Source organism: Thunnus thynnus, chromosome 12, assembly GCF_963924715.1.
Source record: "Thunnus thynnus chromosome 12, fThuThy2.1, whole genome shotgun sequence".
Taxonomy (NCBI): Eukaryota; Metazoa; Chordata; class Actinopteri; order Scombriformes; family Scombridae; genus Thunnus; species Thunnus thynnus.
Genome location: NC_089528.1, coordinates 15,129,079 through 15,150,368, shown reverse-complemented (window position 1 = coordinate 15,150,368; position 21,290 = coordinate 15,129,079). Strand labels below are relative to the sequence as shown.

The 21,290-nt window shown below is 43.4% G+C and overlaps 1 protein-coding gene across 4 annotated transcripts; it reads right to left on the bottom strand.

The window, feature by feature from the left end:
- Positions 1-72: 72 nt before the first annotated feature.
- nyap2b (neuronal tyrosine-phosphorylated phosphoinositide-3-kinase adaptor 2b) lies at positions 73-21,290 on the bottom strand. 4 transcript variants are annotated; one of them, XM_067605765.1, is made up of 8 exons: positions 19,473-21,290; positions 17,118-17,259; positions 16,801-17,001; positions 12,301-12,617; positions 7,281-8,357; positions 3,000-4,322; positions 2,747-2,850; positions 73-2,396 (listed from the first exon to the last, which is right to left on the bottom strand). In XM_067605765.1, exons 3-8 carry the CDS (start codon positions 16,977-16,979, stop codon positions 2,112-2,114), a joined length of 3,285 nt encoding a protein of 1,094 aa, XP_067461866.1. In that variant the 5' UTR covers positions 16,980-17,001; positions 17,118-17,259; positions 19,473-21,290; the 3' UTR covers positions 73-2,111. The 4 variants fall into 4 exon arrangements, with proteins under 4 accessions (XP_067461866.1, XP_067461865.1, XP_067461864.1 ...); XM_067605764.1 differs by lacking the exon at positions 17,118-17,259 and having other exon boundaries at positions 19,473-19,815; positions 19,910-21,289; XM_067605763.1 differs by lacking the exon at positions 17,118-17,259 and having other exon boundaries at positions 19,473-21,289.

The window sequence follows — 21,290 nt, the reverse complement described above, 5'->3', positions numbered from 1 at the left end:
TGACAGTTGAAAACACAACAACCTACATGCGAAATCCCAAGGTTGGGGAAAATGAATAATTTCAATGGGATATGTTGTTCACATAGCAGGTTTCAAGTTCATATTTATTTATTTCTCTCAACAGAACCCAAGTGACAATCAGAATACAGTACTTTTTTCCTCAAACATGTTTTTTCCTTTTCTTTTTTATTACGCAAAACAAGAGAACACTCAGTGCAATAAGACAGAGGACTCTGACAGTGCGGTGCTCTCTCTACCTTTTCACAGTGCACGTTTATACACACAAAAAGATTGTACATCATCATTATTACATTTCTAACCTCCACCCACCAACATCATGGATAGGGCAAAGTGAATGTCTTAAAACAATCATTTTTAAAGATTCAACTTGCATACATTGTAGCTTGGCACACACACACAGCTCTCTCCCTCACATACACATACAGATACAACAAAGAGGGACCTCTGTAGCATTGATTCTCACCAGAGAGGGGGTACTGCACTTGCACTCTGAGAGCTAGCTCATATATCAAACCCATATTAATTTGGCAATGTGGACATTGCATTTGAATGTGCAAAAGAGAACCAATTTAGATGATGTAAGTAGGAGGCTGAGGTAGAGGGAGAGAGCAGGGGGAGAGGGACATGTATGTTACCAGCCTGATTCAATGTGATTGAAGATGATGGGTAGTGCAGTTTTCTTTACAAAGCCTCAAAGATTTGTAGGCCTTTGTGCAACCCCTGTCCTTTTGACTGGGTAGAACTGTTGCCATGTTATAGGTCCTTATATGATTTGATTTCTAAAATGGTTGCCAGCCAATTGAATTGGGAATATTTTCAGGGACAACCAATCATCGATGACTGCATATCACACACAGCCAGTCTCCTGAGGCTTTACCCCCCAGCCAAAAAAATGAAAACTTACATGGCACAGCTCGCTACTTGTAACATTTTCAAAAATATATATATAAGCATAATCTTGAAAATTATTTCTTAAGCAAGTGTATATGGCTATTATAATCTGCAGTAAAATTAAGAAATGTTCTAAAAGTGTTGATTGTACGGGCTGGTTGTTGGCATCAAGTATTTACACTGTGTCATGGTGCTCTCAGTGTGCATGGCAAAGTAAGGGCGCTGGTATTCGCCAGCTATTGCCACCAACCCCATTTGAAATAACCAGCCGTCCAAAGTGCAACCACACCATATCTTGCTTTAACAGGCTTTGGCTGGTTTTGGAAATTATACTGTTAATAATGTATGTTCTAATTTACTACCTCCCCAACCCACCCTCAAAGTGTATCTTAGAATACAGCAGAAATATTTCACACTTTCTGTGTCCTCTATTACATGCCATCCAACAGGTTTTTCTATAAAACGATTCAACAGCTTCAAAAGGCTTTTGACGAAGTGACTACTTAGCTTCTTACTGTGAAATACAAACTGAAGCACACAGAGTTTCCTGTTTCTGTTCTAGGACTGTCTGTTGTACATTCTAGAACATACTGGACCAGGCATGGAGGGCGCTGTAATCTAAAGCACATCGACGCAACTCCTCAACTTACAATACAACAGTGAAAATGTAAAGTATATAGACAGAATTGAATAGTCCATTCATTTTAGTGCTTTTAAGCACAAATAAAAGAGTTGGGCATAAGAAAATTATGCTACTACAGTACAAGTATTGATAGATTATGCTTTCAAATGTAAAGTAACCAAAACAAAAATAACATAAAAACAAACATTAGATTGCATCTACATCTACTATACATAATTTAAGCTGCTTTTTAATTCCCATCTGATTTAGAAAATATCTATTCATCAAATATCTATTCTACTAATTATATTACAAGAATCCAGTCACAGGAAATATAAAAATATCAAATATCACCAGTGATGATAAGAAAACGTGACAACCTGAACAAGCAGAAATATTGCTATGGTAACCACCATTGTCCTTTGACATCAGAGAGTATCATCCCCCTGGTGCTCTTATTGGCTGTCCTGATAACCCTGATGTTGCAGGGAAGAAACAGCACAACCCAGAGGAGAGAGGGCATGGGTAATTGTGGGTTGTGTGGCAGAGAGGTGTTTAAGTGTGTTTGTCGTTACAGTCAGATGGCCGTGTCCCAGAATACGGTTGTCTGTGTAGGGTATGGGGGAGGACGGATCTTTTTGGCCCCGCTGCTTTTCCCCCAGCCTGGGAGGACAGACGGGCTTTCTTGCTTGCACTGACTCCGCTCCTGGTGTCTGTCCTCGTTCCTGTCCGGAGGAGGCCTCTCCAGAGATCTCTGCAGGTGTGGATGTTGTCTGGAGCGGATCTCCATGCAGAGGGTGCGTTTCCTCTCGATCTGCTCTAGCATAGTCGTGTCTCCACATACCCATGGCATCTGGGGCATCTGAGGGACAGAGACAGTGACATTGCATTAGTGAACACACTTCACTTTTTAGCTAGTTGCACACTCAAAGCCACTGAAAACTTGGCTTAAGGTCTTAAGTATCTTCTGTTTAACATAAAATCATGCTTGAATGTGTGGTTTGATCAGATTTTAATGACTGTAACCATACTCAACATCTTTTTTCTGATTGAGCTCCACCCACTGAGAGGTGCAGAGGAAAAAAAAGGAATAGAAGAAATTGAAATAACCTCAACTGTCCCAACTTAGCTTACCTAAACTTGTGCTGTTGACTCTCAGAGCCTTTAACAGGATAAAAATGTGAGTAAAGAAAAACAATCAGATCTCCATACCTGGCTTTGATGTGTCTCTGCTGCTCTCCTTTGTGGAGTTCCCATTGGTGATGGGTTAGCAGGCATAGAAGGTGAGCGGCTATACTTAGGTGCTGCTTTCAGATCTACAAAGAAAGGAAAAATCATGTTTAGTCGTACATAATAAGAGTAATTACAAACACATTTTCAGTTGAATGCATTGTGTTACAACATTATACTTTGACTTTATGGTTAATGTCAGATTCTCCCATGAATTTGAGGTCTTAGCCCTTACCATTTCCAGTTCCCACAGTCATTGGAGGGCTACCAGACGATCTCCCGTGATGAGTGGGTGTCGTCGTGGATGAATGCTGCCCTGACACTGTGCTGCCATTCCTCTCTTGTGCTTTTGATTGGTCCATGCTGTAATTTGTTCTGTTATCTCGTCGGGGCGTGCCATCTGATCTGTATCCTCTTTCTTTGCTATCACACCTGTACTCCATCGCCGTAGGGCTCTTGGTGTTTTTAACATCATAATGATGTTGATCTGAGCCATTTAGACTTTTGTCTTTGCTGTCCCGCCTCACTTCGAGGCCAGTTCTGCTCAGATCTTTACTGTCCTGTCTGGGTAGAGGAGGAGGAGGAAGATCTCCGTTGTGGCAGCTCCGATCTCTGCCTTCATGCTTGGATTCAGAGCTGTAGCCAACCCTGTCCTTGCTGCTTCTGGATGTTTCTTGTCGGGGAAGGATCTCAGGTGGCTGGTCTATTCTACCATCGTGTCTATGTTCAATGTCATTCCTTGCTCTCTCTTTGCTATCCTGTCGGGGTAACAAATCAGGACGATGGTCTTTGCTATCGTGCCTATATTCTGCTCCAGTTCTAGCTCTGTCTTTGCTCTCTTGTCGGGGCAGAAGCTCAGGTGGCCTGTCTCTTTCATGTTTTGAGTCCACACCGTTCCTGGCTCTCTCTTTGCTATCCTGTCGGGGTAAGAGCTCAGGTGGATGATCCAGCAGTCTCTCTCTGCTTTCATGTCTACAGTCTACTCCATTCCTTGCCCTCTCCTTGCTGTCTTGCCTTGGTAACAACTCAGGCGGCTGATCTAGCAGTCTCTCTCTGTCTTTGCTGTCCTGTCTCAGCAAAGACTCCATTCCATGCCCCCCACTCCGGTCTTTGCTGTCTCTCCTTGGCATCAGGTCTCCATTGCTAATCCCTCTGTCCTTAGAGTCTCTTCTTATCAATGGGATGGGTTCTAAGGAGCTGCAGCTCCTGTCTTTGGAGTCCCGTCTCACAGGGATGGGCTCTACACTGCTGCAGCCTTGGTCCCTGCTATCCCTGCGAACAGGTGGCACTTCTACGCCGCTACAAGTACGGTCTTTACTGTTGCGCCTGTGAGAAAGGGACTCTACATGGCTGGATCTGTCTTTGTCTTTGTCTCTGTCTCTGTCTCTGTCTCTGTCTTTTTCTTTGTCTTTGTCTTTGTCTCTGCGATGAGAAGACTCTTTGCTGTGGCGCTCCTTGTCTCGCTTGGACTCCTTGCTGTGACTGTGACTGTGACCGTGGCTGTGGCGGTCCTTGCCTTCACGCTTGGACTCACTGTGAGACTTGCTTTTGGACTCAGCTGTAAGAAAAAAAAAGGAAAAAATATTCAGAATATTCAGAAAATATTCAGAGGACAAAATAATCAGATGATTCTAAAATCCAAACTTACTCTTTTCAGTGGTAATTATTTGAAAATGTATTCAATACACATTGGATAATTGCTTGAAGGTAATGTAAATAATCAATAACATCTGTGAAGCAAATTTTTCTGATTCATGTTGCTGCACTACAATTAAATGTCCTCTAGGTGTCACTCACTACTCACTAAAGCAGCTGCTGTAAACCACTGGAGGTACAGTAGATTCGTCAATATAGGGGTTGGCAGGCATTAGAATAGTACTCATTGTGGTGGATGATATCCACTTTTATTAGCTGTGTTGCATTATTTTTAGTTATATCAATTCAACTCATAAATTTGTAGTTAATATTGCATTTTTTCACTGTTCTTCTCTTTCACCTTAAAATCTACAGAATCTCAAATATATGAATATAATGCATGGTGATACCATAAGATACTGATGGTTAACAACACAACACACATCCCTAAATATTTAACAGTGTCATCGGATGTCTATGTGTATAACACTGATTTTTTCATGCACAGCTACATCATGTGCTCTAACTCTTCTTCAGCATGTATACTGTGCCTACAATATTCCAGTGTGTGTGTGTGTGCGGCAAATGCTAAGAGGGAAGCTTATGTATGTCACTGATTCAAGGCTCAATAAAGACGTTATAGATCATCACTGCACAAATAAAAAATGTATGCACATGATTGATTTCCACGTAGGCTGTGCCTCTATATGGCTCCTATACGGGCTTTGACATATAGTACTACGCACAAGCATCCCCTGACATGCCCACATGTGTCATACATGCTATGTGAGTGTGTGCATGCGAGTGACTGTGGCGATTAACCGGTTGGTAAGTGGGTCAGGCTAGCTGTTGCTGCCTCTATCGCCTCAGAAAGGCAGAGAGAGAGAAAAAATTAACCTCCATTCATTGTGTTAGGTCTGTGCCTGTGTGCTAATTACACCGTGTGTGCTTGTAGTCAGTCACAGAACAACACACACAACCTGCAAGTCCTTTAGCCCCATGTGGCGCTTGCACACAGGTGTTGGGATGAAAAATAAATAATCTAAAAAGACCTGTCTACATTAGCCCCCCCTTGATGTATAGATCACATATGCAAACAGTTTACAAACCATATGGGGCTGGATAACAAAATACTGTCAAAGGGCTCATTGGTAAGACATCACTGGGAATTCCTGGCACATGGCTGCAAGACTTGACTATCTAGCCACCGCTTAATATAAGATGCTAGTAAGATATAATTAATCCCGGAATCAAGCAGCAAATGTGCACTAATTGGCACATGTATGCATCAACTGGAAGATGCATCTCAGTGGAGTCAACATGGAAAGAAATCATAAATCGTCTCAGCTTCCACTCTTCCCATCTGCACAGCCGCTCCAGCTACCTGATTGGCTTGATCCTGAGTAGAGTATGTGCTGATTGGACAGAAAAGAGAATCTGAAATCCTCTGATCAGGTGTAGATTTAAGTTCAGTGCCATAGCTATCCCCATCAGGAGCTCATTGCTCCGTTGTAGACCGGCATGCCCTGAGCCGTGATTGGCTGCATTACCCATGGGGAGGGAATCTGCAAATAAGAAACAGGGATTTCTCCTCCTTCCACTGTTGCTATGTTGTAGTTGCTAAGAGCTTTGAGTAAGGATGGATGTGTGGACTCTTTGCAGTTCTTTTATGATTTATGATTTATGTACAAAATGCGCTTGAATAAATCTCTGTTAATTAAGGGTTTTTCGTTCTTTTTTAAAAATTCTTTCAGACTGTACAGATCAACTCTCAAGAGCAATGTAGCATTAGAGTTAAATTTAAATATAGATACATTTCATGTCAAACCTCACTCTAAATCATCGGCTGGTCTCTATTCATTCATTAGAAACCTACATGAAACCCTTTTCAAATAATGCATGACATGCTACTACATGAACTATAGTACCCTTCATGTATTCATGAAACAACCTTTTTCTTATTTAGTTTAGATTAATGCCTACAGTTATTAATTTTTCATTCATTTACATCAAGTACATTAGATGTCAAAGCAGTCAGGCTTAGAATGGCTATTTTAACACAAAAAATAATTCTTGCATTATGCATGAGAACGACAATGTTAATTTGACTGACTGATAATGCTGCTTTTTTGTAAACTTCAAGCAATTTGTACACCTCACATCATTATGACCAGATTACATTTTCATTTATTTTGGCAGTGTCTTGAGTGTGGCATGGCTATCTGTATTTAAACATGATGTTTACATATTTAAAAATAATGCTGCCTGATGTCCTAATGCCATGAGTAGGTTTGAGAGACCTGCTGTCCGCTTTAGTCTCTAATCCCCTCAGATTAAATGATACGATCTGTATCAGAGTTTGGCTCGCCGGGCCTAGATTAAACAATAGGAAGGTTGCAGAGAGAGCCACAAAAACCCTGAATCGTACCGTAAAAGTAATTAATTCTATGTACAGCCTCCTAATTTAGCAATGTTTGAACTTGTTAATGCAAAATAGGGATGCATTACACTACCACTGATGAAGGAATGGGAAACTACTTTTTTAAGAATGTGTATTTGCTCCAGAGTTTACTGCAGCCAAAGCTTTTAGTAATGGACATCATCCATGCTGTCCATAGACACTTTTGGATGTTACTTGCTCTCTAGCCTCTGTTTGTTCTTGCAGTTTCTCTGTGGTGGTAATAGGGTTGATTCTTTAACCTTCTTAAATAAGTCTCTCCTTCTCCTTCATGAAATGAAATGAAGATTTCTATATGGAGATGTGTTGACAAGCCGTCTACACTTTTCAGGAATCAAAATGACATAAATAAATAAATATGGTGACAGCTGTTTGTGCCCTTTGCTTCACTACATTTTAAGGCAAATGTGCAAAATGACTCACTCTCTCCAGGCTCTTTAGACTTTCTGCCACTGGCATTTTTCTTCAGCATATTCCTTCCTGTGGTGAACAGGTTGGTTAGTTCGTCCAGTGGGCTTGTGGGTGTCCGTGAGCGCCCTGTTGACACATTCTGCATTGAACCATGGAGTCGACCCACACCGTCTTGAGGTGGTGAGCCCTTGCCATGAGGGGTGGCAGAGGCGCTCCGTGGAAGACCCCCGGGGAATGGCATTGGAGCATCAAAGGGAGGTGTGCGCATGAGGCTCAGTGGGGTAAGACAGCGGCCCATGCTGACAGGCGATGGGCAAGCAGAGTGGCTGCGCTGATAGGAGGATGAGGAGGAAGATTTGTAGAGGGTGCAGGGTAGAGGAGGTGCAGAGGAGCGCCCAGAGACAGTGAGGGTTGGGGTGGCAGTGAGCTCCCTGCGGATGTGTGCAGAGGAGGGTGGCTCAGTAGAAGAGGTTGGGGATTTGCTGTAGGACTGGTTCTCCAGCATGGGCAATTTGGCTACATCTAGAGGGGTGAGGGGAGACTCGTCTGAGTTGGGTGAGCATTGGGCTGGTGCTGGGGGGAACACCAGCAGTGGAGGCCGATGGGTAAGTAAATTGGGAAATGGTGCAGGAATGTCACAGAGGGGAATGTTTCGAGGCGTGGAGCAGCGACTGAGAGGTTCAGGGTCATATGGTGCCGGGGTAGGGCATGCGGAGCGACATCCCACAGGGTCAGTACGGTACTCCATATCGTCCAGAGCTGGGTACTTCATCTCCTCATACACAGCCTCTCCTGGCTCCTCATCCTCACTCTTTAGCGGTTCTCGTCCTCCAACATCAATCCCGCCCATCTCTATGTAGACAGGTTCATCTTCACAGTCATCTGTAGGGCTCTCATCACTCTGTGGCGGTGAGGTGTTGCGTTCGCAGGGGGAGGTGACGTGGTGGAGGGGTCTGGGAGGGCAAACCCCACTGCCTCCGTGGCTCTTGATGTAGGACTCATCAAAGGAAACACTCAGTTGTGTGTTTGGGTTCCTCTTAGGTTTGGGCGGCGGCACCCTCCTGCAGTCCTCACTGCATCCTTGAGCTGCTAAAGAATAAAGAGAAAGAAAGTCTAAAAACAAAGCCATTGGATAAACTACCTAATATCTACCTAATACCTAATATCTGACAAGCGTCCATTATATGATTTATATTCTGGCTATTTTCAATTAATCGCCTTGTCAATAACATGACAGAAAATACTCAAAAATGCCTGATATAATTTCCCACAGCCCAAGATACCATTTTCAAGTGTCTAGTTTTGTGTTTGTTTTGAATCACTGCTGCCCTTGTACTGTTGGGTTTGAACTAGCAGTCCAAAATATGACAAAGACAAGCAAAAAAATCCTGACATGTGAGAAGTTGGAACCAGCAAAGTTTGGGCAATTGGAGAGGCAGGCATGAGTACTGGCACAGAAGCTAAGCAATGTACTGCTGTGGACGGTTGTAGCAGCAAGATGTATTTTAGCCACCTAGAAAAAGGCCCACCTAAAAATGACTTTAAGTGCACGCTATATTTAGAATATTTTTACCGCTTTACCTTGCCATCAAACAGCCCCTTTCCTTTGGTGCTACATTTTCTCAACAATAGAACTTCCATATTCCTACACATGCCGTGCACTGTATTACGCCGCAACAGTACTTTCTGACCTAAACAGCTGATCTACGGCCAGTGTTGTGTCCCCCTTAGAATAATATTTCCCTCCTGCCAAAACTGTGTTTTCCGTAGCACCACCTCTGTGGTTGGGGTTAGGACTTAGATCATGGTTCTGGTTAGGCATAGCAAAGATAACTGGTTGGGGTTAAGGTAAGGTAGGGGTCAGGTTAAGCACCTCAGACGATGACTGGTTGGGGTTAGGGATAAGGTTGGATGCAGTTTAAGGTCAGTGAAACACATATCAACGGGGGAACAGACGTCGACGCAATACTGGTGCTTCTGCCTGCTTCTCCAAACTGGGGGACCGCCATCTACTGAAGGTAATACATTGACTATGGATAAGCACCTCATATATTCCCACTTCGAAAAATGCAAACTATCCTTTTAAAGCCGAATGTAGTTCTGTGGGTCAGATGTAGGTCAACCTGTATAGCTGAGAGCAATATCTTGAGTCAGATATGTGGGAATAGTTGAGGCATATGCATGTTTCTAGGTCACATATACAGCAGCAGAGCAGTATGTGAGTATAGTATCTGGGTCACACACACTGTGGAGCTTCTTTCTGATAGTGGTGACGTAGCATTGCAGTGTGAATCGCTTTAGATGTGGTGCAGTGAGGCTATAGTACAGTGTTCACATTGGCTAGATACTACTGTATAGTACAGGGCCTGATAGTGGTTCACTCACAGTGGACAGTGCTCAATAGTACTGTGTTGCTCAAAGTGTATTTCTAGGTCAGACACTGAGATGTTTGGATAGGAGTGTCCCTCTCTCTGATAGGCAGGGGGAGATAAGTGTAGTTAAGAGCCAGACCATGTCTGAAATCTTCAAACTGCAGATTTTATACCTTTAATAATTCAGATGCCAGATGGCCCAGACACACGCATGCTTCCCGTAACTGTATGACTCACCACCATCACTACACGCACGCACACATATACGCACTGTTGTACACATGCCTACACATTCAGAGAGGGAAATTAGGACATGTACACATTTTAAACCACAAAGTCTCACAACTTATGAAGTCAGTCTTTGCAGATTTTGAACTTTAACTGTGCAGGTGTCTGTTGCATCTGAATGTGTTACTTTGTAGAATATCTAGACTAGATAGATGGATAGATAGTTATGTAAGTATTTTAAATAGTATTTTAAGCTGTGGAGCTGGCTGGGATACAAGCAGTGAATTCAGCTGTCAAGAAAAAGTTTTGAATATGCAAGACCTGCGGCTGAATGCAAATCAGAACATTTCATTTTGTTTTGCAGGGGTATTTTATGGGTCTGGCTATTGATTTATCCGGGTTGATGTCCATTTGAACTGAAGGATGAAATGTAGATTCGACAGGATGTTTAACAGCTGCCTTTTGGTTTTGGTTCCACACTTTTTCCTCATTACCACTAATTAATAAAGTGTTAATAGGAAATTTGGTTCAACCCAGATGTGTTCCTGGAATGTGTTTAATTGGACTGATATGATATGATCTTTGAGTAATTGTTCTGCCTTTGTGAGTGCATGCATGTGTTTGTTCGTGCATTTGCATATAGAACATGTGCATGTGTTTCCACAATAGCCAATTGCATTACTACACAAACAGGTTTGCGTGGTGGATCTGGGTATCAGTTTCAGCACTGATGATGAATCCATCCCTCCAAACATCTCTTACTCCCTGTTCCTTTTTTTCTCCTCTCCTCTATTGCTCCCTCTTCTTCCCCTCCTCCTGTAGCGGATGTGTTTACCCGCAACCCCCAACCCCCTCCTCCGCTCCTCCTGGGGAAACAGAATCTAGGTCAATCGCTCCTCCTGAATGAATTCTACTCTGACAAGCTCCTCCCCTTCCCGCTACAGCGCCAGCTACAGAGCATGCAACCCTCCCCTCAGCCAGGGACACCCCCACACTCTCGCTCTGATTGGCTCCGAAGCCTCAGACTTCAGCATCTCTAGAGCCCCATTGGCCCGAGCTGCTTAGTGATGTTGTGATTGGCTGGGCTGCAGGGGGTCTTGTTTCTGTGGGATGGTTGCCGTGGTGCCCAGGAAGATCTGTGTGCACATAGAGATCCCCACCAATCTGAGCCAGGCTGGGCGACTCCCTTAACATCACGTTGCCAATGAAGCATCCAAACTGAAATGGAGTCAAAGCTTCCTGCAACCTCTAAATCTCTTTGCTCTCACTGCCACCTGCCTCAAATACTATTATTATACTATAAATATTAGCTTAATTTTGCAATGCTTGTTTTTTTATGCTCAGCACATGTACTGTGACTGATTATTTTCTAATAAAAAAAACTGTATAGTAGAGTGTTTTGTGCATTTGCTACAGCAGCGATTGTATCTGTGGCTTGTTGGGGGAAATATTCCTCTAGCTCAATTAATTCCTATCATATCCATTCAAGCTTTTCTTACACTGAGTTGATGGACTTTAATTATGCCCTCATTTTCATCCATGGCTAAAGAGGCATATTGTGTTTGTTTATTTTGCTTAAACTGACTGAAATTGCTGAAGGGTGCTTCTACTGGACCTTGATTAAGGCATCTCTTAATTGTGGCCTTTCCAGTTTTAAACTAGAGGAAAACTTGTTTGGACTTTATTGGTGATTTGCCTTGTAGAAATATTAAACTAAGTCAGTTTTAAATGAGGTAATAGAAATGTTAAGACACTTCTTTCTTCTTTAAGTGCACTGGGACCAGCTTTGACAACTGACTGTGTGACCAATAACCTGCTGTAGCTGACACAGTACTCTGATCCATCTGCTGGGGTGAAGTTGGTTATTGAAGTGAAGCTGTAACTAAATGCACAAATCTTGTTCCCATATTAATTATACCGTGACATTACCCTCAGCAATAGAAACTGGGACAGCATTCAAAGCCTGGAAAATCTACTGAGCAAAAGACACAGTGGATACACAGTATAACAAGCCAAAATATGCCTAAATTTTGGGCATATTTTAGCTAAATCTTTGTTTATGCTGTGCAAACTAAATATGCATTAAAAATGTTGTTTTATTATTGGAAATTCTAAAAAATGGCCAGAATAAACAAAATACCTTGACGTCATAACTGCTATGAAACATGTGCACAAATAAGAACAGCAACATACATGAGAATGGAAAGTGTCTTTGCCATACTGTGAGCTCTGGAAGTGCGCTGTGCGATTGCAATTGTGGTTTAACTTCATTGTAATTGTAATTATATATATTTTTGCCATAATGGTATTGTATGAAGTATGCACTGAATAGCTAGATGTCATGTCATTGTAGGAGAAACAGAGTTGAAGAAGGCACTGCAGAGAGTGGCTATATATAGCACAGCAGTTTGGTGTGTGCCACCACCACTCACCGTCACATCTCTCCCCGCGGCAGGTGGACATGGGACTGTGGTCCACCGCCTCGGACGACATGCTCAACTTGGTGGCCGGGTCCCTCCTGGGCTTGGGTGGGGGCTGCTTCCTAGAGGTAGGGCTTCCCACCTCTTCTTCTCCTCCACCCCCACTGGTCCCACCACCTACAGAGTGAAGGGATTGGGAGCGTACAGAGAAGCCCTGGCCACAGGCGAGGGCATGCGGGTGGGGCATGGACATGCGTTCCTGGGGGTCTGGCATGGTAATAGAGCCCATACGTAAGTGCTTGCCTTCAGTTGCTATGTCCTCACCCGTCCTAAAACAGAGAGAGGAGAGCGGAGAGAGGAAGGGTAAAGGGTCAAGGCACCAGAAATGTAAATATGAATGATGAAAACATGATATCTGATGCAATTGTAGTTGTATAAAACCCTAAAATGTACTGAAATATTATATAATATCACATTAGAAAGAGGGAGAGACACAACATGAAGACAAAATCCTTGAGTTCCTACATCCTCTCCTGGAAACTTTTCCTGTCAGGAGACAGCAAGAATAACACAAACCATACCTTGACATACAGAGTCATTATGGCATGTTTCTATTTCTGTGAACATTTGTGTATGTGTGTGGGTGTGTGTGTGTGCGTGTGTGTGCATTTCATTCTATGCAAGTGATAAGAGTGTTAAGTTAACAATAACAGACGTGTTAGCGCCACTGAAAATAGGGTCTCTTTCAGGGCAATGCATTGATTTGAGTTTAACCCTGGATATGACCAATGCCGCTCACACAGCCACACACCATGGAAGTCCCCCAGCCTGTACACAATCAATCCCTATAAATGGATGATTGGCCTGAAGGGAGCGTTAATGATGTCTGAGTGGAGCGTGGTAATGGGGGAAAGGAGGGCCGTGTGTGTGTGTGTGTGTGTGTGTATCACAGAGAAAGTGAGCCCAAGATCTGACTCTGTTTGGTTCGTACAAAAGAAATGATAACATATGCTTGATCTTTGTAGTTTATTTATTCATACTCATATCAGGAAGGCACAATTAAGCTTAATGTCAGAGACTTAAGTGGCATTAAACAAAAACAAGGTGAATTTGCATGTGTGGATTTACAAATCCTTATCTTGTGCATGTGTACACATGTGTGGGTGTGTATGCATGTGTGTGTGAGACGCCCTCAGTGTGTGACTTTGCTGACTCTGACTCCCTCCTGGCCAGCTGCTGAACAGAAGGTGCTTGGTGGGGTGGGTTCATTGGTCAGGGGCTTAACTTTGCCTAGCAACACGGTACCCATAGAAACCAGACACAAAACCAGCTGCTGCTGCACAACAATAATAAAGCACACGTGTACATCATAACAGTTTGGCATGTGCACATCATAACCCCATCACCTTTTGTTTACAGATGACAGCAGTTCTACGAAAGAAACGCATTTGCAGCAACCTGTAGAGCCAGAGTGCTGATGTTATTTTAAAGAAAGAACATCAAATCCCATGATAAGTGAAGACTAGTCAACATGTAAAAAAATATTAACCATCCATGACTGGGCTAAAATGTCTCTGAAAAAGGTGGAAAATCTATCTTATCTCATTCAGCTACAGGTGGCAGCATCACAGTAATAACAATCTTTCCATCTCATATGTTTTGTGGGTGCACGCACACCCGTATACATGGATTGTGTGTATGTGTGTGGGTGTGACTGGAGTAGTAGTGACTGGGTTATTTATAGGATATTTGCCCAGTGATTGGCTAGAGGACAGACCACAGGTGCACTTGAACCAGTTGGAGTTGACTTGTCGTCGGGCAGCTCTGGTTCTCTCACTGTGACACCATGTGACAGGAAAAATAACAACACAGAAACAAACAAAACGCTGATGGAGATTTTGAGAATAACAAACAAACAAACAAAAGAAAATGCTTGAAAAAAAGATGTCTATCTGTAGCACATATATGTTGTGCACAAAGGGTAAAGAAAAACAAAACTGGTTTGGAATTTCAATGCATATGTGAATAGAAAGGAATGTAAGTGTGTGTGATTTTTTTTGTGTGCGTATGTGTGTGTTTCTGAATACACATGCATGTTTGACTGAATCTGTGGGCATGTCTGTGTGTAAGACTGTGTGAATAACTTCCTCTGATGAAATACAATAAAAGAAACCCAGAGATAGCAGCAGGCAGGAAGGCCCGCCTCACTCAAACCTAACATGCTGATCTGATTGGCCTATGGCTGTTCCAGCTGTCACCAGGCAGAACACATCTCCTGCAACTGAGCTCACACTTAATCTCCCTCTAACAGGTTTTTTTCTTTCCCCCCACTCTTAAACACATTTGCTCTAACAAGCTCTTTCCCCCTCACACAATCGCACAGTCCATTTGTTCTTTCCTACCCTTTCTCTCGCACTAATATATTCTATTTTCCTGATGTTGCATGTGCTCACATGTACACAAGCATGCGTGTATGTGCTTGCGCACACGCAAATGCAAGCATGTACACATGAATCCTCACACTCTCAGTCAGTTACTGTAAAAATGGGTCGCCTCATTGACCTACTTATAGGCCTCATGAAAAATCCAGTTATTTTTTAGACTCTTCCTCTAGTGACTGTGTATTAATATTTCAGCTTTGGCAACAGCTGAGAGACAGTGGAAGGATAGCAGGACAGTAGATGCCACTTTCCTCCGGCATCGCCCCATCCTGGAACATTCACCAAGTTACTGTGCGGGACTGTATCACACTGCTATCAGTGCTGGCCATTGACAAAAGAGAGATCTAGATAGAGTTCTTAGAGCTCTGACTTAACTGGCCTGAGGTGAAGTTGACTTAGAACATGCATGCAATACATAAAATATAGTGTCTATGGACGATTTAAACACAGTGGCAGTAGATACAGCTCTTTTTGAATTGCATGACCCTTTGACAGAAATGTGAAAGGGTTCAAAGTGTTCCTGAATAAATCAGTTAAGAGCAACATCTGGTCACTTGCTCAGCCCCCAAAACCACATCAATATAATCATCTGGTGCACAGCTAAAACTCCCAACAGCTGCTAAAATACCTTCGACTATGTCAGACAGACTGGCAGAACAAATAATTTTTTGGATTCCATGACAACATAGGACAGCATTTCCCATAATCCTCTCTATTGCATAGCGATGTTTCTTAAGCCTGCTGCATCATTAGATTGTCCATCTAAGTGGGAAAACTAGTATTTCTCTACTACTTCATGTGGTGTTTTCTCAGATAAAATATGCATCTGCTTGACTGATTGTTCTCTTTTAAAATTACTCATCAAATAGTAATGCTAATTGTGACTACTGTATAGTTTTATTATGAAAAAGATAGTTTGGTGGTCATTTAAAAAAAAATACATGAATGAATAAATGTGCAACAGCCCAACAGTGTGTCTTGACTTGTAAAAATGACACATACATTTTCATATAAATCATCAATCCAAACAGACAATATAAAAGGTGATATTATTCCATGTTTCCATGCACAGAAACAAACACCAGAGCAGAATTATGATCTCAAATGTTGCTACACCACTGGAAAATACATAACATTTTTTTTTTTTAAATTAGTTGACTGAATATTTCTTGGTGTTATTTCATATCCTGAGGTTCTGCTTTCAGTTTTACAAGGGGTTTAAAACAACCGGGACACTCATACCACCACACCAACATATTCCTAACCCTTGTGCAATGTCCCGTTATCATCCCCAATGACTCAATGACTCAGTGCTCGCTATTCTACCCCACAACACAAGCACGCCGTATCCACGTGCTAGTCACGTTGTGAGCGCGTGCCTCTTATTCGCTCAACTTTCGGGATGCCACACAGTGGCACTGCTGTAACTGCTTGCTCATCACAACATACGAAAAAGGGTGCATCTGATCCCTGATGAGGTTAGACAAACCAAACATATTCAAGCTTTAAGGGATGTTGACACTTTTTGACAATGATACCACTCTCTAAACGCAGGATAGTTATATCTACATAAATCACAACAGTGTACAGTAACATGAAACTTCTGACCATGTCTCATTCACACCCTCACATCCTAACACGCTTTCTGTGACAGCCCACCCCTTTCCTTTTTAATTCTAAAGAGCTCGCCATCTCAAAAATGGAGCAGTAATGACCTCCATCCAAGGACAAGTCCCAAATAAGTCTAAACGTGAAAAATTAATTATCCTCTATAGATCATGGGGTGTACCAGTCCACACTGGCAATCCCCAAAATACGGCAACCTGCCATTGCCACAGGGACCCTCTGGCCACTTGTCCTAATTCCTTACAACCTCTTCCTGAAGTGAACCCAGTGACATCCTTGTATGTACAGAACAGAGTCTCCTTGGTGTGCTGTGTCTAATTCATAAAAGGCTGGCATGTCCAACAGAAATGGAAATGTCTTTATAGGATATGTCTATGCTCATAAACCTGTGTCAAGTAATCTGTTGTCTTTACTTTGTCTAATTGTTACTTTTATTTCCGCCTACCTCCTTATGGCTTCCTCCTGTTTTCTCTTCTTGTCGTTTTTCTCCTGCAGGAATGCCCTATTTCTCTCATTCCTGGCGTGGTCCAAGTTTTGAGCTACCAGGCCATTGTAGGCTCTCAGCCCGTTCTCCTCGACATACTGGAAAAAACGGAGAGTTTCCTCCTCTTTGGAGCTCATCATTCTTCAAGTGTTCCACAGCATTCTGATAAGAAAAATTGAAAGAAAATGTTAGTGCCTTAAAGAGAGAAACAAAGATAATAGCGACTAATGTAGCATGGTATATGAGGGTTTTATTGTGTCAGTGATTATTCTCTCAACCTTCATTTTTCAAGGTCAGCCTCGGTGAGATGAAAACCGATGAAGCAGGATTGCATCAGCACCATAATAATGTCACGCATCAAGTTTGTGTGATGTTCCTGTTCTTTTTAACATTTCTGACTGTTGCTGCAGAGTTCATGGCCTATGGAAGGTTCATGAGATAATGAGACTTGCATCATGCCTGTGTCCACAAGAGTAAGCATTTTCCCCGTAGGGTTGCAACATCTTTTCTTTCATTCATTCATTCATTCATTCATTGCACACACACACACACACACACACACACACACACACACACACACAAAAGCTGACATGACCATGTAAATATGCAAACAGCCAAAGAACTCACTGTCTAGCTACAGTTACTCATAACCTTCAGTTTCAGGGTTTCAGTTTTCTTATTGGCTGTGGATCAGCACAGGCTGCTCGTTTTCTCAGTTGTCTTTGCACATTTTCTGGCTGAAATTATTGGCTTTAACCAAGTGAGTGTCTGAATGAAACTGAAAAAGGGCTTTCATCTTATGCAGTTGTAAGACTATGTGTTGGGCTCTGATGTGAAAATATAGTACTCCTGGGACAAACCACACAGATGAAATGAGCCTATTTTACTAGACTGCAGTGCGTGGTTCTGCATGCATAGAGTATATCATCGTCAATCTTATGTTGAAGATCTAAAAATAATCTCTACTTGAGTTGTTCTCTGCTAATTCTGTAACAGACTATTGCTGGCAGCATCAATGGCATGCATAAGTAAGAGTGTGGATGAGTCTGTGAGGAAAAGCCTCTTCAATGAAAACATCGACATTGGTGCAATCACTCTGTAATTCACTCCTTCAAAATGGGAATCAGTTTACAGTACTATAGCACTGTTTGCAGCCACTTAAGATCCAGACACAGCATGGAGCAGCTAATGATGTGATTCACTGTGCATGCATGTATAGTATGCATTTGCCTGAAAACATGTGCAACTGCATGCAACATATTATATACAATGTGCAACAGTCCAATGTGAATTTGGAGAGGCCGGTGGCGGAAGAGAAGAAGACAGTGCACGCTTTTATGTAGGTCAGTGTTTTCAGATCAGCCTAAGACTCATGCTTGTTTACGTGTGAGAGAAGCACTGAGTGTGAGTGCGTGTAGGGAGGGGGAGGGGGCTTGCGCTAACTGTATGTATGTTTGTGAAGGCAAGGGCAGCGGGAGGGGGGGTATTTGGGGGGTCTTGGAGGGCAGCCAGATGGAGATTGCAGGGCCAACTGAGAGACCGGCCATTGTCTGGCCATCCTCAGCATCTCTCTACCTCGTGTCTGTCTACGAATACATCCAGCATGGGGCCTAGGTCAATGGGTTTATCTGCCGGTTCCACTCCCTCAACACTCCTTAGCATAGGTTTTTACCGACATGAGAGAGGACTGATAAGAGCCAGAAGACGAAATCACCATCTCAGAGCAGAGTTCGAACTAGGGCACAGAAACCTGGTGTCAAGTGGTGTAGAGATTTTATTTACTCTGATTATCAGGTCTTATCACTGATGCACAGGCACAGTAAGAGAACTGAAACTCAAAGGAAATAAGTCCTGGTTTCTGAGGAGAAATGAGGTGCACCGGTTAGTTGTGTTAAGGGTGCAGCAATAGGAAGGCACAGTTCAAACAGTGTTTGAGCTGAATTAAGCCTGCCTGCCTAATCCCTGTAAGCCTGCAGCAGCACTCTGCACTGGAATCAGCTTGTTTATCACACTGTTTTTACCAACCAAGCCTTTCACATTGGATTGTCCTCCCATAAGTCATTGATGTAAAATGCTATTCTCAATTCAGCAACCCATTTTTTTTCAACAAAGCTTCATTTCCCCCTCCCTTCTTGCTCTTTCCCATGCATTTTCTCTTTTCTTTTTTATCTCATTATCATCATTAACATTTATCTCATCTTTTCTCTCTGCCGTTGCCCCAGTTGACATGGTCTGCAACAGTTGGGACACAGAGGTGCACTTTACTTGAAAATTAAATGAAAGTGGCACACCGTTTCTGTTTCCAGGCAACCGTGTCACAGGAGAAGGGCAGCATGGATATTCTACAGACACAATGTCAAAAAGATTGCAAGGCCAACAGTCTGGTGACAACACGCGTGGGCACTCGTGTGTGCACACAAACACACACACACACATCAGTGCAGTAAAGTGGACCAAATAACCTGCAAACCCTGGCACAGCACCTGGCAGCTCTGCTTCTGTGTTTTTTCATAATGCATGCAAAAAAATACTTTTGCATGCATTATGATGTGTATAAGAGGAGCATTTACTGTCATATTTCTTTGTGGGTTTATGGATCAATGTTGTGAGCAAGTGTTGTGGTGCATACTTACAATGGGGCTGTGTCCCTGCTGGTTTGTGGACCAACGTGTCCTCTGTTTTCCCCTGATGAGTCCAGTGCACGCTTGTGAACTCTGACCTATGCTGGAGCACCAGTGCACTATTCCACTTAAATCCACATAGACTTCCATCCATTGTATGGTCCAACTGACTGGCTTGCTAGAAGGAGTCCCTGTGACCCAGGATCAGGCTGGTGCTAGAGGGGAGCTGGGCCATTGAGTGCCCAGCCCAACGCTCCCTCCCCTGGGCAGAAAGGGGAGATGCGACCCCTCCAGTCCAGATGGTGCCAAACTCCAAGCCAGGTGCCAGCTTCACTGCTCCACACATCTGCACATGCTAGAGACGGAGGGAAGACGCAGTGTAGCAACAGACCGCACCCGCAACCACAAGCATGACACAAATACACACTAACACACTCACACGCTCTCACCTCAAACTCCCCTTGCAGTTGCAGACCAGGCACTCACAGTCTTTCTAATGCTAGTTTTTAAAGAAAATCTACTTTCCCAGAATGTCTCTTCTTCTGCTTAAATATGTCCGAATGCACAAAATGTCTCAGTGTTGCACAGGTGAAAGGAATCCTCATCCACGGTGCCCTTAAGGTTGAGACCGAGGTAGAGCAGAGTGGTGTGCGTTTCCAGGTATGGCATTCCTTGCCCACTTCCTCTGTCCTGCTCGTCCACACAGGTCTGTACAGTCAGTCTGTGCTTAAGCAGATGACACCGGGCTTCCCAACTATAGATCACAACAAGAAGAACACGCCCACTGCTTACTGTAGCAACCTTCCACTAGAGCGTCATCCTCTCTCTCTCTCTCCTCTCTCATCCCTTTTCCTACTCTCCTATTTCCCTTGCTGTGTTCTTTTCAACTCATCTTCATACGCGCTCATACTCGAGTCTCTTTCTCCAGTTAGTCATTTTATATTTTTGTCTCGTGTGTCTCGACTGCCTTCCCTTTGCGGCTGCACTGTAACTGGAGCCTGAATGTGTTTTTCTGCTTTCAGCACCACGGAGAGCTCTCCTGTCAGAGGGTGAAGGGAGGTGGGGGGTGGGGTGGGGGTTGAGTGGGTGGGTACACTCAGAGGGGGCCAAGAGGAGAGAGGGTGAGGGGGGGGCTGAGTAGGAGGAGTCATCGGGTTGCCAGGGTGTGACCTCATTAGACTCAACCTCCTCTTCCCCCGGCAACCACCGCACTCCCCCCACTCCCCAACGCCCCCACCTCCCTTACAGCTCGTAAACAAGACCACGACACAAAAACACTTGCAGTGAATTCACCGTGTTGCTCTCAAGTGCATTCATTACACTCTACAGTAGCCAAAACAAAGCAGAACAAAACAAAGAGTAGCAAATGCATGAAAGCAAAACACACAAAAAGGAGAACAACACTTTGCAATTTGCAATACACACACATTGACATGCTGATGCAAGATTAAAATATGTTTGCATAGATAAACAAAACAAGCAATTCAGAATAGTGACTTGTTCCCAATGGCCACTGAGATGCACAGGATGAAAGCAAGGACAGAGTTGAACCTGAGTTGCATGTTTGTTAGGGCGGCTATTGCAGCTGCTGTGTACCTCTGCTTGACTGTCTGGGGGACAAGTATTGGTTTCAGTAGCGCTGTGGGTTGTTTATGTGGTGGGAGCGCCTGGTATATGGTGCAGAAGCAGGGGTTGAGGGAGGGTGAGCAGTCCGGGTGGGGTGGAGGGTGCGGGTGGTGCGGGGGGGGGGCTGGGTTTGCTCGGATGGATTAACACCGTCGACACAAAAGGATTAGGGAACAGAGATCTGTTGTTTTCATCAACCCTTCC